This window comes from Molothrus aeneus, chromosome Z (assembly GCF_037042795.1).
Source record: "Molothrus aeneus isolate 106 chromosome Z, BPBGC_Maene_1.0, whole genome shotgun sequence".
Classification (NCBI taxonomy): Eukaryota; Metazoa; Chordata; class Aves; order Passeriformes; family Icteridae; genus Molothrus; species Molothrus aeneus.
This window is the reverse complement of record NC_089680.1, coordinates 20,783,092-20,810,646: the sequence shown is the minus strand read 5'-3', so window position 1 is coordinate 20,810,646 and position 27,555 is coordinate 20,783,092. Positions and strand designations below refer to the sequence as shown.

Sequence of the window (27,555 nt, the reverse complement as noted above, 5' to 3'; positions counted from 1 at the left end):
ACAGAAGCTTTTGTGGGTGCTTTCACACTTTATCACTCAGTGTCATCCTGTTTTCCTCTTTGTTACATATAAATCCCAATAAAAATGTACGATTAAAAAATATATAAGGCATACTATTCAAAGCTCATTCTGAGTGTATCCTTTTTTCTCATAGGGAGCCATCCAGGGTCCTGAGGAATTTATAGAGGGAATGGCACTAGGACTTAAAGCACTGGTAGGGGGTGCTGTTGGTAAGTTTCAGTGCTGTGATGGTAGTTTGCCTAATAGTAAACAAGAGCTGAGTATTTGTAAATTGCATTAGAGTTTTAATTTGGTTTATATTCCAATAGGTGGATTAGCAGGAGCTGCCTCAAGAATCACAGGTGCTATGGCAAAAGGAGTAGCTGCGATAACTATGGATGAAGATTACCAGCAAAAAAGGAGAGAAGCCATGAACAAACAACCCACTGGTCTGAGAGAGGGTATCACTCGTGGTGGAAAAGGACTGGTTTCTGTAAGGAGGAAAGCAAAAATTTATTAATTTTATGCAGGCAAGAGTACCAGGCACTTGTTGTGTTCCCCAGAGAGTTGTTGGTTTTCAATTTTTTTGAGTTAGTTTTTTGTTAGTTTCTTAATTTTAATTTTAGTTTTGCAGGTGTATAGCTACAATTAAATGACAGTTTTATAGAAAAATGCAATAGGATAGAAAAGAAGGTAGAAACTGTGAAGCAGGTGCCTCTAATTCTGTTAGCTTGTAGTGAATTCTAGAATACTCCCAACACATGTACTTTTTGGCTATGAACCAATGAAGTAGGAAGAAAAATGTTAAAAATGAAAAATATTGTATGGAAGCATATTTGTAATGTCTGTTTTGTTTATCCTGGTAGGGTTTTGTCAGTGGCATAACAGGAATAGTTACAAAACCTATAAGAGGTAAGTTTGGTCTTGATGCATTAACTGTTCACACAACGGTGAATTTTTGATTTTTGATGAGCTGTTGTAAATCAGAGTTATAAAACTCTTTGTCAAGATTTTATATTTCTACTGACTTACAGTTTAAATGTTTACATGAACTTTGTGTGGAGACTACGTAGTTGTGTATCAAATAAGATTTGTAATTAAATGGTAATAAAACTTGTTAAGGTTTTAAGAGAAATTCTGTGGTTTATAATGATTTACTCCTTTTAATGCTTTTAGGAGCTCAGGAAGAAGGAGCAGCCGGTTTTTTCAAAGGTGTTGGAAAAGGCTTAGTTGGAGCAGTAGCTAGGCCCACTGGTGGAATCATAGATATGGCAAGCAGCACATTTCAGGGTATTAAAAAGTAAGTAAAATAAGTGTACAGAATATCATATGGCATGAAAGACACAATAGTAATACTAGTAGTACCTTGTGTCTTCATATCACTTCTATGTTATTTGCATAATAAATAGGTGGCTTTTTAACAAAATACACACTTGATATAATTGAAAAACTACAGACACAAATCTCAGCTATTTGTAGCATTACTGACAAAAACTAGTTTAAATGTCTCAGCAATCAGACTTCCTTCAGCTGATGATTTTTAACTTTTGCCCCAAATAAGCAGGAAAAAAAGGACTTCTCAGATATGTTCAGTTACTTTATATATTATTACTCCTTTATGAAATTAGTTCCAAGATCACTAGATGATGCCAGTCTCAGAACTATGTTAAGACTACATTTAAATATTGTGGCTAATATTTAAATATTAATAAAGTCTCACTTTAATAAATTCATTGATGAAGATTATTCTCCACTGTTATGTGCAATAAAGGAGGAGACAGTTTTGAAGAGGCACTTGGTATCTTTAAATACAATTGTTCAGTGGCCCTGTTCTTAGTGAGTTGGATCACTTCTGTTACCATAAGAATGCCAGTCTCTTGTTTTCCTGTTCAAGTTTTTTGGCAGAGAAATTCAAGAAGAATATCAGAGAAATATGGTACAGTTCTATTCTATGTGGTACAGTTGCCTTTACTTTTGAAGTTTTGAAGTGCAGTAGTTAGACACTAATTAGATATTTGCAGATATGTGCTGCTCTGTGCCATCTAATTTGATAATTGTTATTCTTGAAAATAGATTTCCATAATGTCTGTTAGTATGCCAAAGTGCATATATAGACAGCAATAGTTGTTATACGAGTACTTGAATTGTATACAAAATAATTTCGTTCCTTAGCTAAATAGTATAGTTGAGTAGATATATTGATATGTATCTTAAATTTTCTGCTTTTTCAGGGTTGCAGATTCATCAGAAGATGTGATAAGCCTGCGACCACCTCGCTTCTTTGGTGAAGATGGAGTTATTAGACCTTACAGATTAAGAGATGGAACTGGAAGTCAAATGTTACAGGTGAAGAAAATGAAAGATAAATTTTTGACATAAATTTAAACTCATCTTACATAGAAATAAATGCTTTAGAATTTCTCTCTTCCTAAATTCCCATTCACTTCTTTCCTAGTAACTCAGTAGCCAAGAATTTAATTTCTTACACACGTAACCACACTGGGGATTTGGCTGCTGTGGTACAATCTTTGAGGGAGACTCCATAAAGTAGATCAGTATATCTATAAAAGTTTATGCACAGAGCATTCTGAACAAAGAAAAAGGTCTGTATGTGCAAATGAAAAGTTTTATGCCTTTAAATTTTTTTTTTTGTGAAAATGGTTGATAAATACACATAATTTTTTGAGTAATTTTATAATACGTAGCTTAAACGGTGACTTTTAAGTCTCAATTTTGTGTAAAACAGCATTTTAAAGACACTTTTAAGACACTAGAAATAGTTGTATTTATGTCATACTGAAGCCTTTGAAAGAACATAAACAGTTCTGAAATTGAATACTGTTTGCAGGAAGTATATGCTGAACAGCCCTCACTTTTTAATGATTCGTCTGCCATTTAAGCAAATTTGACTCAAAAATTCCACTCAGAAAGGAAAGTAATTTCAGTTGTGACACACACAGCTTACTGAGTTTCTGTTTTTTCTTTTTGTTAGAAATAAAATTTCTTTCTAGAAATGTTCAACCTTAACAAATAAAGTAGCAATTAGTGATTGCATAAATTTAAACAGAATTTTAAAAATAGGCATGGAAGGATTCACAGTGCTACAAAAATATTGTACCAGAATAACCTTTCTGGAGAAGTAAATGAGAAGGTAGTAGCCTTTGGAGAGCATTTTATGACTAATTTTGACTATTGCTACAGCTGTTTGTTCCATGTTGAGTTCCACTCTTGTTTCGGTTTCTCCTGCATTACATTAGTTTGTCATTCATTTTCTGGTAAAACAGGATTGATCTGTTGGGGATTCCTTAGCTACCTTCATTGTTCCATTCACTGGTCATGTAGTTCAGCCAACTGTGAAAGTGCTTTGATAATAAATACTATACCCGTGCCTTTCTTGTAAATGAGATGGCTTTAACCTATGCTCTCCAATTTATAACTGGTGTCATTAAGCCTTAACTACCCTCTGCCCTCTGCTAGTTAGAAGCTACTACGGATGGATAACATAAATTTGTTACTAACCTTTATCCTCTTCTTGTTAAGAAAATTTTCAAGCATCCCCTTGTCTGTTTTAAAATATATTGCTAAAATAAATGCTAGCAAACAGTCAGCTCTAATGAGCTGAGTTTACATTGCTTCTGCTTCTTAGATTTGTACGTTTTTATATTTTGGGTTTTTTTCTGAGAAACCTTTACAAAAATCTGCCAGGTAACTTGTAATTTCAATTTTTCTGTATTGTATGGCCAAGTACAGTAGCTTCCATTATAGAAATTAAAATACATTAAGGCATGGCCTTAATAATGTAATGCCTTTGATATTTCGTGATTTGAGCCACCATTTGAATGTAGGTAAAACTGAAGGATTGGTAGCTTCTTATTAGTTTTGCTATTGATGATTCTAAGGCATAATTGCTCTTGAAGAAATATTTTCAGAGCTCCAAGCAGAGTAGACAGGTCTTCCTATAGGTAGTCAAATAAGAAAATAGAGATCTGCATTTTTTCCCCAGTCATTAAATTCTGCTATAGGATATTTGGTGTCTTAATTTAACCCTTAAGTATACTAATGTTTTTGGTTCTTAGTGTTTGTGATTCTAGAGCTGTTACTTTGTTTTGCATGAGACTCAGTGTGTTGCATGTCCACTATTTCAAAGAGTTTGAATAAAATAATATTTTCTTATGGATGAAAAGATTTCTCTCCCCTTTTGCAATGCTTCTTTGCATACAGCTGACTGGTCACACAGTGGCCACTGTGTTGTAGCTTTTCAACAGATTGCAGGATTAGGTTGGAATAAAACTTCTTTTGGTGATTTAGAGATTGTATATGCTGATCAAAGGAAATAGGATATTTTGTGTGCTCATACTGTGCCCTTAGGCTGTCACATCTGAATTTCTGTTTTCTGTGGTTTTATTTTGCTTTAATTAACAAACTTGCCAGGCAAACTAGTACTTTTAAACTAATACTTCTGCTTTCTTCTTCCCTTACCATGCTTTCAGAAAAGGCAGGCCTACAAAGAGTGGACTATGGCTCACAGTAGTAGTGATGATGATGAGAGTTAGGATAATGTGAATTGTAACAGATATACATGGCCTTTGTCACATTCTTTTGACCTTTAAGTTTTAAATGTTGCTGCTATAATTCCCGCTGAGAAATCGGGGTTTTGTGATACTAAATTCTTACTTTTTTAAACTGTGAAAAAAATATGGGGATAATAAAATGTGTGATGATGAGTGCTAGGCAAACAAGCAAATAATATAATAAAGATAGTCTTACAGATAAACCCAGACATTAGGTAAAATAGTATTGAATAATATGAAGAAATAAGTAATACCATGACTTAGAGTTTGTTTCCAGATGTATTTTATCAGCTGTGTTTAATGTTTTTTGCATTTATATAAGTGTTTAACAGGGTTTATTTACTATTGCTTTAAATGTGTTTAGTAAAACTTTACTGATTTGTACAGTCCTTATTGGTGTTAAAATGCTGTTTGACTGTTTATTCAATTACTCTTTCAAAAGTATTTTGTCTGCTTTTCTTCTTAACAATAAACATGTCTAAAGTATATCTAAAATGGATTCATCTGTTCTGTTCCAACATTATTTCTCATGTTTCTTGGAACTAGGTAGTGTAAGACCACTAAATGGCTTATAAAGGTATTTAATATATAAAATACATACATTTTTCAAGAAATGTTATCATAAACTTTTAGTTTCTTATTTATAATTTGTTTTACCATAGTTTTTAATACTTAATTTGCGTAGCTTTTGGTATCCTTAAACATGTGAAATAACAGTTTATTTTGGTTTTTATTTTGACTACAAATTATTTGTTTTGTAAGTCAATATTTTTATTTTCATAGCAACAAAAAAAAAGTAAAAAATCTGCTCCAGAACTAAACTCTGTGTAAAAACCACAGACAGATGTAAAAAAAATACCAGAAGTTCTACAAGACATTGTGTAATAAAACATACATAATATGCAAAAGTGTTTAGTTTTTTATTTACCTAGACATTGGGGGATGAGGGGAAAGTGTGAACACTGATCGACTACAATTTGGTATTATAAATTCTACCAAATACCTTTACAAGTTTCTGGTTTCTTAAAAAGGTATTTATTCTGTATTCACGGAAATGCTTGCTCAGTTTTCTTGTTCTTTTTTTGTGGTTTGTTACTAAATTCAGATTTTTGTGTTGCACTTTAAAGATACCTTGTAATAGATAATTCTGAACCTGTATTATAATGCAAATTAATTCTTCTGCCACTATCTGGGCAGTTGGCATTGCACTGAAACAGTAAGAACTTCTGAAATGTTTGCATATTCAATGTGGTAATGTTATGTCTTTCATTGTCTATTGGCTTCCATTTATCAAAACTCTGGGGGAAGAATCCTTAAAATTGTTAAGATTGCTTATTCTGGCACTGTGCATTCAAAAACTGCTATTTAAGGTGATCTCTTGGGCAGTTACCCTTTGCACTTAATGTCACAGAGAAAAAGGGGGACAAACTAATTTTGGGAGATGGTTTTAGCTGAAATTGCTGATGCTTATGAGTGCTACAGGTCATGTGTTCCTATTTGTTTTGTAATGCTGTCGCCTCAAAAGGATGCCTTGCAGAAACAAATGAAAGGCTCCATTGCAGTGTGTTACTGCCTGAAACATTGTGGAAAGGATTTTGAATATTTCAGGTACAAATCTACTTTGAAGAAAGAAATAATTTTGCTCTTCAGTTCTGAAAAAAGACACATGATGTCAAAAAGTTGAGGAAATTGTTAGGTGTAACATAATGGAAAGGTTCCTGTGACATTTAATTAACTTTACTAGGTTTTGAAAATTTGGAATAATGTTACTTAACGTTATCTTTTTCCTTTGTGCTGCTTTACTGCAATTTGGTTTTTTATCCTATAAAATTGTTTTTCTTTTGGAATGACCAATCTTGCTAGAAAATGCATTAGAAATGTCATAATTTTTGCCCCAAAAATTGACCTAGGTTTTAAATTTTTTTCACTTAAAATCCTACAAGTTTCTGCAGAACATGGAGGCAAAATTAGTACATGAATGGTAATATTTCTGGGTCAGATATTACTAATTCAAGTTGCAGTGCAGTATAAATGAATTTGTTCTTTACTTGCTAGATTAAAAGGTTGTAGAATGCTAAATAAAAAAAAAAGCCCAACAAAATGAACAACTCCAGTTGGAGTTTGCAAATATGATTATATGCCCTAGAATATTTTGTCTCTTTGGTATAGTTCTATTTTTCTATTTTTGAAGTTTTTGTGTTAATAGAAAATATAGTAATTTTGTGCAAGTATTTTACTTGTTTCTCTCTTGCGTCTAGGCTTCTCTGAACATACATAGAAAAAGAAATAAATTGGATTTGTGGATATGGGGATTTGGGAAAACAAGAAATTTTACCGTCTGGGATACTTACTTTCTCTTTAGGTCTTGGGACAAAAACTATGAAAACTAATAGCAGAAACTGATGTTCTTTCAGGATGGAAGAATCCCCAGAACTAAAACAAAAACACTGAAACATTTAGAGGAGATTTAAAATATCATAGCAAAAAAGAGAGACCTCATTTTCAATTTTTTTTTCTTTAATTTAATGTATTTTAACAGTTGAACTTTTGGCTACATAATTCCGCCATCCCATTCCTTTTAACTGTTGAACTGAATTTGAAGTCCATACATTTCAGCGTGTCCCTGAAAATTCCAAGTCCAAGTGTCCTCCTTTTGTCTCAGATTGCTAAATTTTGTGCTGTTGACAAATTGACAATGCAGCTTTTCCCAAGAGTTCAGTTTTACTCTTACAGTTACTTGTATAACTTCCTCCTTGCTTAGGTGAATAACTGGCTGTGCTCTTTACCTTTGATGTCATCCAGTATATCCCTTTTGTTCAGGCCTCTCTGGTGGTCTGGTTTTCTCAAGATGCTCTGTAGGCATAGGTCAGTGCCAGGGGATACTTTCGACTGTTTTGGGGATTCATTTAATAGACTGTTTATGCATAAATTGTTATTAGTTATTTCCAGAAGCAACAGATGTGTGAGGTCTTGGCCTGCCAGGAAATAAAGCTGAAAGAATGGTTTTGTGCTTTTGAAGCTGACTCATTAGCAGTTGCGCTGTGCAGTCAGTGGTTCTCTGTGTCAATGTCTGCCCAACTTCAAAACATGCAAAATATTTTTGTTATTATTATTTTTAATTTTCTTTTATAACTAGTGAGTTTGTGATGATGCTTATACTGTGTTGTATAAGGTTGCTGCACAATTATGTTGCTCCAGAGAAGACAGTCCTTCAAAGCTGTGCTTCATTACCATATCCTCTTGTATTGGAGGTGTTCAGCTTTTGGTTTAGTGATTCTTTTTGGTCTTGAGTTTCGTATCAGGTAGGATGTTGAAATTATTTGAGCAGCCCCTTGTTACTTAGCATTCACACTTTGGTCTGCCAGGAAGAACATCTGAGTAGTCGGAAAAGTATGTCATGCTAATTCTTGCTGTCTTTCCCTCACTGTTCTTGGGCTTGATTTCAAATCAAAACATAAATATCCATGTCCTGAAGTACCCTAAAACTGAGGTTTCACTTTGCAAAATTACATTCTTTATGAAGTTCAAAATAACTTCATTTTTAATTGACATTGTCCAGACTCTTACCAGGTATTCATTAATGCTGTCTAGCTTGCTGGTCCCTTTACTCACTCACAGATGTCAAGATCTGTCCTGCTCTGGAAAACCTTGTCTGTCTAGGTTAAAGGAAAAAGCAGGATCCTTACCACTTAAATATGCAAAATTTGGGTACTATTACAGAGCCATTGCCCAACCCCAAATAGAAGACAGTTATGGGAACCTGTCTGAAACCCGTTGACACTGATTGTTCCAGAGGAATATGGAAGCCTGCATTACGCAATTTCATTTTTACTTGATTGTGACTGAAGCGTAAAGACAATATTCTTTAATTTCCCTGCTGATGTGTCATGCTTCAAATGGTATGAATCCAAGAGTTGTGGTTGTATTGGCAGGAAACAGAACGTCTAGATGTGGTCATCATGATGAAAGTGTAGATCAGTATGGTTTCTCCATCTCAGCTACTCAAACAAATTCTCCTGTGTATTCAGATCAAAAATTTATTAAGATAATTCTGCCAGTCATCATAGGCAATTTATATTTCTGCTGTGAAATAGAAGTTTTGCATTCTGAAAAAAAGCTGCTGTCCTAATTTTTATTGTCTTGGCTGTGGCCTTAGATTTAAATGTTAACTATGACCGCAGATTCCCACTGATTTTAATAAAAACCAGGTGGATTTGGGAGTTAATGTTCAGCATGGCTAAATGGAATCTGAATACCGATACTAACACATCATGGACATTGCACATTGCTTTGTGTTTTGTATAATGACATTGCACATTAGGATAATTGAAAGAGGAAGTAGGTAATAAAGGATTATTGGTGGTTATTATTCATAAATGATGAAAGAATTTTGCATGGCGAAAAATTAATGTTTTACATGTTACTTTTTATTAACAGTTTTTCCCCTTTTTTTCACGCTCATTCAAGCTGCATCTATGAAGTCACTTAGGAACTGGTTAGAACTTTTAAATGTTTCTGTGAGGAAGACTGGATAGATAATAATAATACCAGGTTAGCCTGCAGAAATTAGCAATTCTATAGCTTTTGAAAAAGTTACCTTGTAATTTGAGCTGAAAGATGCATTCAGGGTTGGAGTTTCTAGCAACGGCAGTGGATTGCCTTCAGAATTCACACATTTGGACAGTAACCAGTTCATAGGGAAATACGCTGGTAGTCCAGATGAAAGTTAATTTGAACATCAAGAGAGAACAGATTTCCAACCACTTTTTAAGCAGTAACAGCCTTTTCAGTATTTTTTTACATACTATTTCATCTGAGTGAGTTCAAGAAGGTTGTCAAACATTCTGACTTACGTATCACACATACTACTGGTATTTTTTAGAACTATTACCAGGGGATTCATAGATTTTAATTTTTGTCTCCACTACTTAATTTTGCTCTGTATCATTTCTAACTTTATCAAAGGCCTCTTGGCTTGCTTCTCATTACATTAAGAAGGTGTGGTGTGATTAGGAATCTCTCCAGGTGCAGAGATACCACTTTTAAGACATTGAGCATATTTGCATATATATGCATAACTGATCACTTTTACTGTTAGATTATTGCAGTGACATTTGAGTAATTGTACTGCAGGTAAGAATTTGCAAAGGAGGGGATCTCTTATTGTGTTACTTCATGCTTTACAGCTTCTGGAGTGTTATTTTTTTAATAGATTTGCACATACTTAAGCAGGTGATTAAAATGTTTTTAATTTGAAATACAGACATTGCATTTTAAAGATTTGTATGTGTTTTCTTCCAATGTTGAAAATAACAGTGAACAAAGAATGACTGATTAATGTTACTTTTCATAGTTTTCCATCACCAAACAGTGGTCCAAGTTGCTGTCTTTCTCCAAACAATAGCTACATACCATAAAAGTTTTAAGAACTATTTATGCATCTGTATTGAGTGATCAATTATATATCGTTTTATGTTTGAGTGGTATAAGGCACTTCGGTAGCAGAGTGCAGGAGTGAGCTTGTTACAATAATTGTCAGCAGTCTCCCTCTATGATGTATTCCCAATGAATAGGTGAAAGTCTAATGTTAACAAGGATGAAGATTGGAAATAAAAGGTAGAAAAATACAAAGGCAGAAAATTTAAAAGTAGTTACTGCTTAGCAAGTGTTTGTTCCCTTTATAAATAGTCTGTGCAGCATTTCCTTGTGTTTTATTTCCCAATTAACTCCTGTTGTCTACAAAACTATAAAACACAGTTAGTTTATGATTTTTGACTCATAGCTAACGACGGCTAGTTATCTCAGTGTGTGCCACATGGCAACAATGTTTTTGTTCTCCACAAGTCACATGTTTGGAAATCTCATAGAATTAAACACTTTTTGTAGAATTTGGTATATGTTTAAATATGTTTGGTATATGTTTAGCTTTTGTTTAAAGTTATTGCTTGTGTAATAATTAAGTACTGTACTTGCATAATAATTTTCACAATTCCCAATCTCTTACTGTAAGCTGAGAAAATTACAGCAGGGGGACTTGACTAGTTGAAAATTAGCTAGTAATCTAATCAGAAAATATAAAAAGGTAACCCTCCTTTCCTAAGTCCCACTTAAATGGGATTAATATTTGGATTGAGAGCCTTACTTCTATGCTGTGCAAAGCATAAGAAGGTTCTTTTCTCCAACATGGGAAATCTTCTCCATCCTAATAAGGCTAAATTGCTAAATGCTTTTATGTACACTTTGAATAGAACAGAGATACTGGTTATTCTGTGTGATATTTGTATGTTTGGTCAGTAAGAGTAATTTGTGTCATTGTCAAAGTGTCTTACAGTTAAGTGAAGTGTATTTTATACGTATTCTGAACCACCCTTGCTCTTCCCACATGTTTCTTTAAGTTCTTGTTAGTCCTCTCTTCCATTTCCCTGTCTTTCTTTCTAGGCCACTAATGAAAGGCCATCAGTTCACAGACCTAGACCAGTAGGCTGACCTGTGGATCATGTATCCTATTCATGCTGTCCATGGTCTGTCCATACAGCCTCCTTTGTCTTCTAACCATCCAGCGTGTTATGTACTGGAATGTAGCAGGGGCTACCTTTTAGAGAGGTTTTTTCAGTTATTTATTTTTTTATGTCTAAGCTTCTAATACAAGAGGCAGGGAGATACACATTTCAGAGGCAGAACAACACCTTGATAAAACTTGAATAAGATGTTTCCAAAAATTAAAAAAAAAAAAAAAAGCTTATTTTCCAAGCCCTTAGTTCCTCATTTTTTTATGCCATTCTTCTTGTGGAATTCGTCCTGCTCCTGACACTAGCTCTCGCAGCAATAAATGCAAGCAGCGACTTATGTAAGTAGGCGTGTGACCAATAGCTGTGATTTTGTAGCCTGAAAGAGATGGGGGAAGAGGAATAATTGGAAATTTCTAAGAGCTTTTTCAAAAGCTCTCCTTAGGATAACCTGCTACTCAAATATTCATGCTTTTTAGTCGTGAAAGAATCAGTATCTTTGGGGAAGAGATAATTTTTGAAATGTCTGTGCAAGTGGAATTATCCACACAGTCAAATTTGAAGTTTTTTACACTAATTAAATGTCTTCATCATTTTACTGTGTTGGGGAACACATATTGAAGGACTTTACTTTCTTAACTGTTTTCAGAACTAATCTAGATATTTTAAAAACGTTTGCATACTTATCTGAAGCTGTATATTTGTAGTTAAAACTTTATTGAATCATACTAGTTTGTTCTAATCTGGTGTTGCTTCCAAGTTGTAACAGCTGGGAAGCATGCAAGCAATTGTGTTGCTATTCCCAACCAAGATGCAGCAATATTAATTCGACCACTAGTTTAATCACTCGCTGCTCAGGAAGTCAGATATCCAATGGTTGCCAAGTCATGTGAGAGGTACAGGGCTTCTGTTTTTAAAAAAATACTTATCTACTGTCATCAATATTTTAAATATATTGCTCATTAGAAGTATTCTGCTACAGTATTCACATTAATTTAGGAAATGGTTTAGTTAATGAGTAAACAAAATAATGTAGAGGAATGCTAAGTACTACCTCAAGTGCATTATTGTTAGTCCCACTGTCTACATGATAATTAATGGTGCTTATATACAGCTAGGTATAGAGTTATTCTCAGGGTTAATTAGTGTTTTGGAGGCAATGCAATAAAGTCAGAAAGGAATCTTTATTTTGTTTATTGTCTCAGAAATGTATTAGTTAGCAGAAGTTCTGTGTATATCAAAAGTATGTAGAAGATGAAGTCCTGACATTTTTAGAGAAGTTACATTATTCCTTGTCAGTTTTGGTTAGGATTGGTTTTTATTTACATAGATGTATTGACTCTAACCAAGTAGTTATGAACATTAGCTATTACAGATGTTAGTTATATTTTGACTTAATGAAAGTAGCCTTTTATTTAAAAGTCTATGCTTTGTGCTTTGTTACAATTTATATTTTTGGAGCATAAATAACGTTTATGCACAAAATTAGTACATTGCTAGCATATTCAAAGCTATAAAACTTCTATCTCTTTTAGAAAATTGAAAATGGAAGATTTGCAAAACTCAGATATATTGCACATGCTATGGTCAACAGTACAGATCTGTTAATGGTAACAAAAAGGTAAACAGTTTTGACTCTGAATAATATGTACTTAAAACAATCATAAAAATGTGCATGCATTGATGATTGCTGATCAATAACTGCGCTGTCACCATATATGTAGACAAAATAATGGGGAAGGCACGCCTAGTGTGCTGGTAATAATCTTCAACAATGTCATTGTAGTAGGAGAGTATTCAGTGTTATTTCTCTTCTATTTAAGAAGGGAAAGAAGTACTGATTTTAAGATTGCTTTAGCTGAGAAGGATTTGTTATAAACTGGGTTAGGGTAAAATTACCTGAACTATGGGATTCACTTACAAAGGTGTATTGAAAGAAATAAAGGATAATATAGGAACAGTCAATATCTAGCAGTAGAGTATGGGGCATCCTTCTCAAATACAGTTTGAAATAGTGTTACAGTTTTGCTATGAAACACAGTCTTTTAAATGTAAGAGGGAGTTTCAAAATTCACTCTTTTGGAAAGTGTGCTGTGTAGTTAGAGATCATGAGATGAAACCTATTTTGCAATGACAAATTAATTCAGTAGAGAAAGGGTAACATGACAACTTCTAAGTGTTTTTACATTAATTTTTAAAACTACTTTTATTTTCTGGTGCCTAGTGGTGTGTTATTTGTGACAAAGGGGGCATTTGGACAGCTGACATGTGAATGGCAATACACTTATGATGAATTTACCAAAGAACCATTCATCGTTGATGGTCGAAGATTGCGCATTGAAGCCAAGGTACATTACTCGTGGCATGTTTTGTTGTCTTTCTTTGTTACTGTTTATGAAATTGAACTTTGAATTTCTGCTCACTCTCCTCCGAGTTCTTGATCTCCTTTGTATTTGAGATGTACTCAGAGAAAGGAGTTGAAACTTGTCATGAGTGAACTCCTCAGATAACTAGTCTCTGACTGTTTTAAGCAGCATAGTGACTTGGTCTTTGCAGATGAGATTTTTCCTTGAGCTGTAGGAATTTTTTGTTTGTATGCCCCAGTTGATGGTGTATTCATAGTCGGAAAAATGCTGATATAACAAAAGGCTCAGAACATTGCAGAATATTTTTATTATGCTCTCTGGGGCATATAATAAGGTTTTATTGTCTTCAAAACTTACGATAATGACAAATATATTTTCCCTTTCTCTACAAATTGAAGAATGTTGCTCTTAGTTGCAATTCTTCCTTAAAAAAAATCCTTAAAATTCTTTTCCCTGGTAAGCTGGCAAAGGACATAAGGAGAAAGGTGACTACTAATGGCTATTTACAGAGGCACTTTCTTAACAAAAAATCTTAAATTCTTACTGATCTGTTAACTGAACTTAGTTAACTGAACTTCATTCAGTAAGTTTCTCTGCCAGTATTTTGTTTCTGTTTTTAATAAACTGCATATGTGTAATTACACAGTTTGGTTATCAGGACAGTCTTGATGGTGCAAAACATCATTCAGTTTTTCACTCAGATTATTTGTTTCTATTGCAGAGAGCATGAAAGGCAGAGCCATATTGGTTTGGAATCCTCCAAACTGGATTTCTGACTGCAAGTGAACTTTTACAGGATGAAATAATTCTTAGCGTTTCTGCCATTTCAGACAATGCTGAATAACATATCCATCTTTACCCCTACACAGCAGTCATTTCAGAATCCATTAACATGTCTGCAGTATGCTCTGTATTGAAATCTATGATTGAAAACTGTATTTTGCAAATAACTCCATATGTTTTTCTTTCTGAAGCTTAAGTCGTTGTTTCCACTACTTGCAAGTCAGTATTGGTGGAATGTCCACTCAAGTAATGACTTGAAGAATTGCAAATTAAAACCTTGGGGAGTAATGGATTTTGTTACCACATATACATTATCTCCCTTCCATTCCTACACACGTTTATAGGCCCTTATCCAAGGACTCCATGGTAAAAAGGGGAGTCTGTTACTGCTGGAGTGTTCACCCTACTGAGCTTTCATGCAGAAAATGGTCTCTCTCAGGGTATGTGCATGTGATGCCAACATACTCAGATGACCTTTCTTGGTTCACATGGCTGTTTGAACCATTATAGCTGCCTTGATAGTAAATAGCATCGTGGTCTTAAAGCCTGAAGTAGCTAACTTCAGTTTTGAATTACTGTTTTGGTTTTGCTTTTTTTTTTAGGAACGAGTTAAGTCTGTCTTCCATGCCAAAGAATTTGGAAAAATTATTAATTTTAGAAGTCCAGAGGATGCTAAGGTAAAGTCAAAATACAATTAAAAATATAGTGGTAAATTTAACTTAAAAAGTGTAACAGAAATAATCTTAACCTGAAACTACGTATAGTTAAAATTCAGTATTTCCACATATCTGTTACAGACATGGAGATAGCAATAATCTACTCAGTACTGAATTTCAAAAATAGTCAATTCCAACATGAGACTTTTCTCGACATAAATCTTCTGAATTACAGCAGTCTGACAAAAGATTGATTAAACAGTAGTGCTAACAAAAACTAAACAGTCTAGAATATGAATTAGAATAGTATATTTTAATAGACCAAAATTATTTGTACTCCTAGGTGGTGGGCAGGGGTTGGGTGTTACTGCTGTGTTCCTTAAAATACAGGGTTTTTTTCAGAAAATCCTTAATAAAAATACCAGTAGTTTATGTGATACATGATATTGCAGCTATTTTTATACACATTTTTCGGACATCTTCATTTTGACATCATTAGTTTTGACTGCAACAGACAGTAGGAGCAGTTCAGATCTGCTACCAGAAGGTAGCTACTTGTCAGAGTTCTGCCTTGTTTTTTAACTAGTGTAGCTAGTAATTTTCACCAAAAAAATGCATGAATCTTCAGCGTATTTCAGAGGGGTGTGGTTCCCTGGAATCATGGTTTGAGACAGCTTGCAAAAGTTGCATTCTCTTATTAGTTTAAGTTGCTTTTGCATCTTCTCATCAGTTTAGGTTCTCATCAGATTTTGTCTTTCTGAAGGTAGTTTCTAGTTACAGGTAAATGGTAGCAGTTAACTCTTACCTCAGAAAGGTAAGGGCCCTGTGCTGAATTTCACTTGCCTCTAATCTTTGGAAGTGCTGAGGTTTATGTTTTTTTTCTTCTGGGCTGTGTGGAACAGGGGTGGGCAGTGCTGAGATCCATTAGTCTCTCTGGGAGAGGAATCCCATCTATGCCCCTGCTAAATCAGGAACTATTCCAAAAGTGAAATTAGTATACCATATTACATATACCACAAGTCTTAAGTAAGGCAAAGAAATGTAAGAAAAATGAATACACCTTTCACAAAAATATTGGGGTGTTTATTTACCTAGAGAGGTAAATAAAAACACAAAACCAACACAAATGTTCATATGAAGAGATAGAACCTGATACAGTAACAGGTTCTGATTTGTAGTAATCCAATCATCTTTCTTCAAAGCGGTATGCACACCTTTTATGGCAGACCCTCAATATAACTTCATGTCCTGCTCTAGATTTCCATCTCACTGCCCCTTCCCCCAAACCTCCTTTTTTTTTTCTTTAATACTCTTGGGAAATTAATTTCCCTTTTATATGAACATTCCTTAAAAGAAACAAGATACCGTTAAAGAAAGCTTTTTTCCTAAGTAACCTGCTGTAAGCTTTTTTTCTAAGTAATCACACTGCTGCGACCTGTTATTGTCTTCTGTCTGTGGTGATCCTTGCTTCTCTGTTGTCATCTGTGATTTGTCTAGAGCTGTAGACAAAAGCAGAGCCAGGATGGGGGTTAAATGTTGTCTTCTTTTATTTTTCAAATCTTACTCCTTGAAATTCAGACCAGGAAACAAGTTTAATGTGACATAGTATCAAATGTTGAATACTGGTGCTTAAATGGCTCCATTCTCATGTTAGAAAGACAGGGGTTTATACTCTACAGAAGAATTTTTAACACTGTTTTAAAACTTGGTTAGGAAAAGAGCAGGTAGTAAAGACAGTGACAAAAACCAGTCCAATTTTCAGCTGCTTTGTCTGTTTTGTACCACAGAAAGATTTTAATTTTTTCTTTTTTTCCTTATACAGTGGATCCTTTCCAAACTAGAAGAAGTACGAGAGAATCAGCCAAAATTGTAATGAATGGAGAAGATGAAGAACACTGACAGCTACCTTTTAATTCCTCTTTCACAAACAGAACTGTTTGAATATCATCAACAGAAGCAAAAACAGGAAGGAGGGAAGATTTATCCAATTATTTATTATGATCAGAACAGTCCATGTCAGAAAAGTAGATGATGTTAGATTAAAAATTATGTAATGATAAAAAATCTGCCAAGTTTTGTCTTGGTTTGCTTGGTTTTTAATGTAAGAATTTCAGATTTCATTTTTTATATAAGCAGTATAAAGTGAGTTTGTCTTAACCTTTGATACTGAAACTGAAAAATCTGGAATAATTCTTATGGTAGTATTTGGAGCAAGTCTTGCAGTTTCGATTTGATTCTGATAATCAGTAGTTACTTTATGTTTTGGTTTTAATGTGACTTGAGGCTGTGTTGAAATACAAATTTCTCTGTCAAAGGAAATGTTAACTTAATCACTAGTGTTAAAACTCAAAATATAAGAAGGAGGATACTGGTCTGAGAATTTAAATTGAAGTTGCAAGTGGCTGCTTAATTGACAATACTAGGGCTTTTTGTAAATGAAAGGACCAGGTCACAATTAATGTATACAGTACAGTATGGCTTTTGGTGTAAACTTTTTTTATATCCTACTCAAGGAAATGTTGCAGCACCTCTATCAATTATTAAAATGTAAGAGTTTACAAAAATGCGTATTGGGGAGAATTAACTGCACTAAAAATATTAATAAAAGCCTACTATTAGATAGTAAGTTAGTAACAGTCTTGCAACTCAAGAAGGAGTTTATGGGGTTATAAGTGCACTGTTGCATACCAAATATAAATGCCTTGAATTACACAATATTGTGTGCTAAGCAAAAGACTAGTGGAGTCAAATTTATATTAAATAACAAATATAATATGTCACAGTTACTTTTATTAACTTTTCTTACCCAATGAAACTTCTTTGTTTCATACCCAGACAGCAGCATTTTATTAGCTTGAATGTCGCAAATTCTGTTTATTTCTTAGATGTAGTAGTTGTAGTATTGTTGAGTGGCTGTTTACTGCAGTTGATACAAAAAGTACATGAAACAATACAATGTTACATGAAGGTTTCCATAAATTCCCATGTCAAAGTCTTCAAAATATCTTGTACATATAGAAAGCACCTACTGCCAAAATATTATTTCCAAACAATAGTTTGGAATATTTATAGCTACAGGATAGAATTCTAATATTGCTGGTGATGCTTGAAGTATCCAAATTGTTCCGTTATTGTAAATCTAAAACAACTAGCGTGTAACCTATATTTGCAGATGTTTAATTTACCGTAAGTCTTGCCATTGGTGTTGAGTAACCATTTAGCAAGTTGCAAAATACAGGTAATCTTGCAATTTTCCCTATAAATTGTAAATGGAATCAAAATATTATAAGGGGATTCAAAGCTATTACAATGATGGTGTTACTCCAATCATTTTGTACACCAAGTACATACCAAGAGTATTAACTCAGGTTATATCACGCCAAACTTCCATACCTTGCCTTAGATAAGCAGTGGTTTTAGGTGCACTGAATACCATTCTTTATCTGTCTCTTGTTTTTCATCTGTGATTTCTGTCTTAGGCATGATAGTTCATTTTATAGCCTCATAATGTTCTTGATAAAGTTTGTAGTCTCCTCTGCATTCCCAGAATTTACAGACTACCTGCTGCAAATTTCACTTGAAATGCATTTTGTGTGTACTTCGTACATTTCCATTTGTGTGTAGCTTTTCCATTTACCTGATTCAAAATATCTTCTCTCCACAGAGCCTCTATTTTAATTATTTCTTACATTTATTTTGCCAACAAATTCTGATTCTCAAATGTCAGCTGGGTCTTTGGTAATGCTAAAGCAATTTAACTCTTAATGTTGAAGGATTTATTTTAAATGTGCATATTTGTGGTTAAACAGCTGATGTTTTGGAAAACAAAACAATTCCCCCCGAATGGCATTTTTCTTATAGACTATAAAATATTTTGATCTTCTTCTAACTGAAAGCCTTAAGACAAGATCTGAACTGTCCACAAGTCAGTGTGGGACTTCTCTTCCATGTCCCTTAGTTTCCACTTGTAATGAAAATATGATTTTCTGTAGGTCCCTTTTCTAGTCCATAACTTTTGTCTTTTGACTTTGTTTTTTTAATAAAGCTTTCTCCATACAGTCATGAAAGACTTTTGCCATTTCTTGGCAAACATCAGTTTTCTCCTTTAACTATGTATCACCCCAGAGTGAAGAGAAAGGTATTTAGACTTGTGCCATCGTGTAATTTTCTGGATTACTGCAGGTTGTATGAGATGTCTACTCTGCTGTGCCTCATTCCTTATTGCAATATGCATATGTTTTTCAACAAGAAGGCTGAATAGGTATGTTAATTTTTATTGAAAGTGTATATGCAACTAGAAAAGGGGATCTCGATAAACATTAAAATGTAGGCATTTGGTTCTGCCCACTGTGGTGTTTAAAAGTGTATCTTGGCCTTTACTGAAATGCTGAAGAACTGCTCCTCTTCTATATGACTGTTATGTAAACTTAAAACATTTGAGAAATGTCATTTGGGTTCTCAGTTTGCTAAGGTTACAATTACCTCTGAGAAATTCGTGAAACATTTGTAAGTCTGATTGTTGTGCTTCCTTTTTGTTCAGCTGCATGGCTTTCATAGCATGGTTCTCTTGGTTTCCACCCCCACCCTACCCTCACCTTCTTAATCTTGAATAAAGTGAAACTGAATTTTATTTGACTGAAATGTGATTATTACTTGTTTTCTTTATGCACTGCTTTAATTAACAGATAATACCATTCATTACTCAGAATTTCATAGGTCAAGTCAAATCCTGTCTCTGAGAACACATGGTCAAACTTCTTTTGCAGCCATCCTAGGAAAAGAGAATTATGGATTTTAGAATTTACCTTTGGTTTATTATTTTAAGACAAGTTTTTAGTAACTGGATTAACATGTATCAGTTCCTTTTTAAGTTTTTTTTTTTTTTTGATATATGGGGGGTTTTTGGCTCTTGATTTTTGTTGGTTTTTTTCCTCTGTGTTGCTGTATTGAAAAAGACATAATGATGTTGCCAGACAATAGAATCATGGAATGATTTGGGTTGAAAGAGACATTACAGATGACCTAGTTCCAGTCCCCCTGCTCTGGGCAGGGCCACTTTCAGTTAGACCAGGTTGCTCAGAGCCCCATCTAACTGGGCCTTGAACAGCTTCAGGGATGGGGCATGCACAACTTGCTGGGGCAACCTATTGCAGTGATTCACCATCCTCACAGGAAAGAATTTCCTCCTGATATCTTAATCTAAACCTACTCTCTTTGTCTGAAGCTTCTCCCTCTTGTCCCGTCACTACATGCTCTTGTCAATAGTTCTTCTGAGCCTTTTTGTAGGCCCCCTTTAGGTTCATGAGGCTGCTACATCATCTTCCTAGAATCTTCCCCTCTCAGACTTAATCTCCTGAACTCTGCCTTCATAAAAGAGCTGCTCTAGCCCTCAGACCATCTTCCTGGCCTTCCTCTGGACCATCTCCAACAGGTCTGTGTCTTCTACGGAAAGCCACAGAGCTGGCACAGCACTCCAGGTGCACTCTATGAAACTTGAATAGAGGGGCAGAATCCTCTCCCCACCCTGCTGGCCACACTGCTTTGGATGCAGCCCAGAATACATTTGGATTTCTGGCCTGCAAGTGCAGTTGGCTGCGTCTTCTTCCGTCTTCTCATCCAACAGCACCCCCAAGACCTGTTCAGGGTTGGTCTCAATGCATTCTCCACTGAGCCTGTACTTGTGCTTAGAATAACTCAATTCTTGTGAAATCCTCTTTTCAATTTTTTTTTCTCATCATAAAAATTGTGTATGTATGCCATTAGCTATTTGTTATCTTTAGCGTTTAACAAAATTACTCTTGTTGGCAGACTTGGGAATTTTCTGCCCAGTATATGCAAGTACATCTATGCATCAGCTAAGAGACGAAGCTTTATCTAACCTGTGCAACGATGATCTTGGTCACAATTTTTGTTTTTGTGGCTGCAAGAATCTAAAGTTCACTGACCATGCACCCAAGATGTTGTAATTTGGGTTTGATTGTCTTCATGGCAAATCTGGAACAAGAATTCTCAATATTCTTGTTATACCTCAAAGGAAGAGTAGGTTTGTTTTAAGTCTGCTCCAACAAGAAGTAAAAGAATGTCTTATGTAATTTTTTGTTTTAACTTGTCATGGTACAGCAAAGGCTGAAACATAGTGCTGCCAGCACAGGCATGATGAGGTAATACGCAAAAAGGGAAGAAAATGGAATTCTCTTTTTGCCGGATGTCTCCGAATGGTTTTTTTATCTTTATGCATGTTCACTTGTTGTTGCATCAAGCAGATTGAGAACTATGTGCAGAGTTTTGTCTTGGTAAGCACCTTCATGTGTGCTTTTGATTGTCAGTTATGAAGTGTGACAACAAAGCAAACTTGTGCTGATGAGTCCTGCAATGGTAACAGTCTCAATATCTGCAAAACTCCAGCAAAGCCAGGCTCCCACATTCATGGTGCAAACATCCTGCTCACATACACAGCAAATCTTGACTCAGAGAAAACCTCTAAGAGTTTAAACATATTTTCCTGGAAGTCCCAGGGGGCTCAAAACTAGATCAAGCAGTCAAGGCATTTGGGCATTTTATATGCTTTCTTCTAATAAATTTGCTGCCCTAGAAAAGTATTTCATTGATGTCTTTTCATGTGACTGGAATTTTTAAAGTAAAACTCCATTGTCTATAGATCTTATGACAAGAATTGCTTTTGAATTATTCTCTGAGCAACAATGGTTAATTTATGACAGTAGGTTTAAGTACTTCTTTCAATACTTCTAAAGGAGGGTTCAGATGACATGTTGGATGATATGGATGTGACATGGATGATATACAGATGGTCTGTGGCATAGTGTGCTTTCCCCCACCCCCCCTTTGGCTGCCTCTCCTTCAGCAAGTGGCTCTGTGTCCTTTGCCTCATCCTCAGGTGCTCTTCACTGTTCCCTCAGCATAGAGAACTGCCATTCACTAGTATGGACACAGTGTTACAGGTCAGTGTCCTTCACTTCCTTAACAACATAAAAGCATTCTTAATAAGGGGCTTCTGATTTTCTGACACCAAAGAAAAAGTAGATTAGTCAAACATTAGAGACTGTTTTCTTCTGGAAACACTCCTTTTTCTGTATTTCAGGGAAAAAAAGGAACTGTGTTGTTTAATATGTGAAACTGCAAGCAACTTTTATGAGCAGGGAAAGGTCAGGGTGTGCTTTTCCCAGGACTGAGCTGTGAGAGCTATCACCTGGTGGCATACACAAGAGCACTAACTACGCAAACTGAAAAGTCAGTAGAACTTTTTTATTGTTATGTGCAGCACAGAAATTTTATGCCAATAGTAAAAGCTATTGCTATATTACTTTCTCTTAGAAAAAATGGCAGTTTGATGTATTTAAGTATAGGAGAAACTTGGCACATCTTTTGAGGTTAATTACTGCTATTATGAGGCTGTTCTACTAACATGATGTACTCACCAGTGTTGCTGGGCGAGCTGATAAGTGCCAGTAACCTCTGCAAGTTTTGCATGGTAAGGACAGCTTTCAAAATTGCCCTCATGTCCTTTATTATTTTGTCTGAGAATTGTTGCCACAGTGAAGGAGAACTGAATGTGCTATTAGAGGTGTTGCCATTTTTACTGGAGGGGTTTGTAGTTGGGCAGAAAATGTGGGAGGTAGGAAAATGGCTGGAAATCTTCTAAAGAATGACCATTACAGCTCTCTAAACCATGGAAAACTACCCATGAAGCTTAATAGCAAGGGGAATGCAACGTGCAAAAAGCAGGTTATGTTAGTGACTTGGAGGAATTTAAGGCCTAGTTAATCACAAGTACCTGTGGATAATCTTTCAGCTCCCATGGCAGTGAATGCTGGGAACATTTGTTAAGTGCCTTGCTCTCCGAGAAGTGTTTTAAAACATTTGAACAAAAATGTAGTGATATGCAAGAGTCACCAGTAATTAATATTTGTAATTACTATTAGAACATCCAAGGACTTGGTCTATCAAGAGTACAGAGAGGTACTTCTGTAAAACATAATAGGCTTACCCTAGTCTTTCAATTACATTGCTCAGAACAAGAATATAAAAATATCTAGCACCCTAAAAAACTCTAACTTGTTATTTTTAAGGCAATACTGTTTCAAATTTTATAAGCTATTGTTGTAAATACTAAATTTAAAAAAATCTGAAGAAAATACAACTGAAGAGCAATGTAGCTATGTACATCCTTCTAAATACACCTGATTATACAGCTGTCAAAAAATAACTCACAGGCAAAAATGAGATGGGAAATATGAACACAATATTTTAAATGTACAACTTGTGAAAACTAATTCTTTAAAACTCTTTTAATCCGTATTTCTTCAGTAAATAAAAATCCCTCTTCCATTTCCGTAAATAGTATTTCAAAGACGCCCTTTTTAAAATGAACACATTTTAAAAAGGGTATTATGAGCAAGCTACACTTTGTGGCTGCAACTATGCTTTTCTTTAAAACAGAATAAACTCCTTCAGGTTTAGTGGACTTGACAACAGAAAAGACAAAATGAGTATTTTCTGTCTGAGGCACAAGCAGGAAAGATTATCTTCTTGTCTGGATACAGATCCTGATACAGCTCCAAAATTAAGTCTCTGACTTCTTTTGGAGAAGAGAGACAGCTTTGACTTCTTGTTTAAATCATAATTCAAAGCAATTTTTGGTTTTGAACAGTTAAAAGCTATGGGTTAAGGAAGAAAAATGTGGGCAGCATCAAAACAGGCTAATTTTGTATTTAAATACCAAATTACCATAAAGACATAGTCCCCTGTTAAGTTTTTTTCATTCATCTGTTAGTGGAATAAAAGCTGTTTGCAACACTACTTTCTGAAATGTGTGGAGTATGCTTTTTTTCAAAGGTAAAAAATACAGGTCAACAAATTTTTTTCCAAAAGTCTACTGAAATTATGCAGCATATATTAATAGTTCACCACACTGTCATAGTTTGTCAATGACCATGAAAGAAATTAAGATTTCTAAAACACACAGAGTAAATAGGATTCTCCTTGGCTAAGAAGGGAACACGTGTTTTCTCTATTGCTAATAAATTAATATAACATTTCTAATTTCTGATAGTGGGATTCAGCATAGAATCCAAGGAATCATTTAGGTTAGAAAATACCTCCAAGATCATCAAATCCAACCATCAAATCCATTGTCAACAACCACATCCAGTTGTTTCTGAATACACCTCCAGGGATGCTGACTCCACCCACCACATCCTTGGGCAGCCTGTTCCTGAAGCTCCCGTGGTGTAAGTTGAAGCTTGATACATGTCTTGCAGAATATAAGCCTGTACTATGTAATAGGATACCTCATCTTTTGGTGATGTAAAGCATCAGTAACATTTGTTAAGGAAATTATTCAGGCTGTTTTTATAATTTGGACTTTATCTCTAAAATCCATTGAACACATTTTTTCTTTTAATTATTTCTATTATATGGTAGGAAGAACAGAAGCATCTACTGTTGTGACCCTTTGCTTCTTTTGCTCCCTGTCCTCCTTCTCTCAGTGTCTCCAGCTTGCTTCCATAATTTTATCTAACTGGAAGTTTTAAACATACTTTAGGGCTTTAGCATATCTACTAGGGCCCTCTCTTCCAAACAGCTACAGTCAGGAGACAAACTGTTAGCTCTAAATGGAATTAAACTACATTCCAATAGGAGCACTCCAGTTACTACAAACACCTTTTCTCTGCACCACCCCTCTCCCCCATCCAAAACCTAATTAAATAATAGTTCAGCATGCACAGTAATTGGGCTGCTTGAATTGGAAAGCTTTTTTCATGTAATGTAAATCTTCTAAAACCATGTTTTGAAACACTTCACATTACTGTGTTAACTTTGGAAAATAAAAGGAATGGAAACACATACATCCAACACTCATTGAATGCGAAAGCTTAAAGGACCATAGAGGGAAAGCTGCAGCAGTTATTTTCACAATTGTATCCTGAATCATTTGGCAGGTCATCTTACCTAAATACAATATTTTCAAATAAAAAGGACACTCAATAATTCCTGTAGTTGGCACCAGTATTCTAAGAATATCTTGACAAGTTGTCACAAATGAGGACATAACAATATGACCAAGGTCACCCAACAAAAACAAGATGAAGGCATTATCATAAATGAACCACACAGACTCAAACACAGAGTAGTAATCAGCAATCACCAAAGTGTTCCCACAGAAGCAGCTAAATAGAATCCATTTGTACGTGGCCTTAGCACAGTTGTTGCTGACATAAAACAATAAAACCCTTTAACTTTTGTTTGAATAATCTTTGCTATTACCCCAAAATAAACGTAAGGATTAAGATCTGAAGACAAATATAAATATCAGTCTAGTTATAATGTTTACCAACACCAGTCTCTTCATCTGTGGTGTTTATATAGCACAGTAAAACGAAAGGTTGTAAACAAGAATGTTTCAGACTTAAACATGAGACTTAAAGATGAGGCATTTCGTTTCTCATCTGACTGTGCAGTTATTCTAAACCTTACTCTTCCTAGCTCCACAAGTCTTATAGTTTTAATGGCTGGGTTTAAATTTTAGGATAACATTTCCTGTGCCTTGGTAAAATGTGTGTGTGCGTGAGCAGGGCAGGATTGCTCTCTGCAATCTACCTTCCCACCACTAGACGTCAACGTTAGATCATCCAAAACCCTAAGAAGGGTAGAAGTCCTAGGAGGGTTAGAACAAAAGATAGGAGGTGTATTCCAAATCCTATACCACGGTTGTAGCACAAACCTTCCTTTATTTAAGCACCAATTTCTCCCTCTCTTTTCCTTTCATGGAAAAGCAAGGACTTCTATGTATTCTTCCCTTCCTGCTCCAGCATCCCTCACATTTGGACTTCAGAATAAAAAATACTTATGATGTAACCACTTGCTTAGAGGATGAATTTTTTTATTCTCTTATGAATAAGAAAACTCATCTTCTTCAGTGAAGTAGCAAACTAATGTTGAAATTTCATCTGTAAGTAACAGCAAAAGGAAAATTTAATAAAATTGAAAATAAAACTACTGATTGTGACTGATTTCTTAGAAAATGAGGCAATAGTACACTGTTAAATGACATCCCTTTTCTTCAATGTAAGATTATTTAAGGAAAACGCAGACAAACATATGACAAGAATGGTAATGCTTGACATACAGGAGCAGATTGCCTATGTGTAACTGTTCTGAGTTAAATTTTACCATAAATGCATAATCTAAATATTCCTTGCTGAAATTTAACCCTATTACTTCTCAGCCTTGGCAGAAATAGAAATGTAATTCTTCTGTTATCAGAATAAAGCTCCCCCTGCTCCATACCCTTCCCTCACCAATTAAATTATTTGAAAACTGGGGGAGAAACTTATCTTCATTCTTATTTATATGCAAAACATTTCATATAACTGAACTCTCTGACCTGCCTGCTTGTTGTTAATATATTTTGTACAGCGTTTTTCATTATTTTCCCCAAGGGAAATTCAGTTACATACAAGCTGTGTTGATTTCAGAATTGGGAGGAAGAATGTTTAGAATGCCTAAAATTAGCTAGTTTCATCTCTCCAGCTTAAAATTTGTTGTATACTGCTGAGAGGTACCTCAGCATAGAGATAAAATCAGAGGGAAACTATCTCTTCTTTATGAGCCAGCATGTGCCCAGGTGGCCATGGCCAATGGCATTCTGGCTTGTAGCATGGATGACAGGGCCAGGAAAGGGATTGACAGCTGTGCTTGACATTGTGAAGGCCACACCTTGAATCCCATGCTCAGTTTTGGGCCTCTCACTCACTACAGGAAGGACAGTGAGTGTGTCCAGAGAAAGGGAACAGAGCAGGTGAAGGGTCTGGAGCACAAATCCTGTGAGGGGTGAAGGGTCTGAGCACAAATCCAGCTTTCTACCAGGCTGTCTAGCCTGGAAGAAAGGAGGCTCACGGGATATCTTCCTTATTGCACTCTACATCCCTTTGAATGGAGGCTGTAGTGAGGTGGGGGTTGGCTTCTTCTTCCAAGTAAAAAGTGACAGGACGAGACAAAATTGCCTTAATTTGCACCAAGGGAGATAAATATTGGATATAAGGAAAAAATTATTAACTGAAAGTGTTTTCAGAGCACAGGCTGCCCAGAGCAGTTGTTGAGTCACCATCCCTGCAGGTGTTTGAATGTTGTGCAGAAGTGGCACCTTGAGACATGGTTTAGTGGTGGACTTGGTAGTGTGAGATTAAAGGTTGGATGTGATGATCTTAAGGGTATTTACAAAATGAAACAATTCTATTATTAACTTCTCTAAGTCTTATTTGTTGCTGTAATTAGGCATGGTCATTACTGCTTACATGAGTCTAAGAGATGCTATTCCCTCTGTCTCCTGTAGAATTCCTGAATTCACAGAATCATAAAAAATGTTTGGGAATTTAAAGATGTGTTAGTTTCAACACCCCTACCATGGGCAGGAACATCTTCCAACCAACCCAGCTGCTCAGACATCCTCCAGCCTGTCCTTGAAGGCCAGGTATGGGAGTTGCACAAACTATTCAGCAATTTCTTTCTTTTATCAAGTCTAAACCTACTTTCTTTAAAGCTGTTTAAAGAAAGTTTAAAGCTGCTTCCCCCATCCTAGTCCAGCTTCCTGAATCTTTCCAGAATTCCTTGATTGCCTCAACTTATCTTTCCAGCAATGTCACTTTATTCTTTC

General features: G+C 35.2%; 1 protein-coding gene across 1 annotated transcript in view; it reads left to right on the top strand.

Annotated features, from left to right (window-relative positions):
* The window catches only part of VPS13A (vacuolar protein sorting 13 homolog A), a 108,213-nt gene extending 88,701 nt beyond the window's left edge, over positions 1-19,512 (top strand). The window contains exons 64-72 of the mRNA XM_066569822.1: positions 155-230; positions 330-493; positions 867-912; positions 1,177-1,300; positions 2,232-2,346; positions 12,613-12,698; positions 13,302-13,425; positions 14,829-14,903; positions 16,705-19,512. Coding sequence (XP_066425919.1) covers positions 155-230; positions 330-493; positions 867-912; positions 1,177-1,300; positions 2,232-2,346; positions 12,613-12,698; positions 13,302-13,425; positions 14,829-14,903; positions 16,705-16,755 — 861 coding nt within the window. The 3' untranslated portion in view covers positions 16,756-19,512. The remainder of the gene's footprint in view (positions 1-154; positions 231-329; positions 494-866; positions 913-1,176; positions 1,301-2,231; positions 2,347-12,612; positions 12,699-13,301; positions 13,426-14,828; positions 14,904-16,704) is intronic.
* Positions 19,513-27,555: the final 8,043 nt, after the last annotated feature.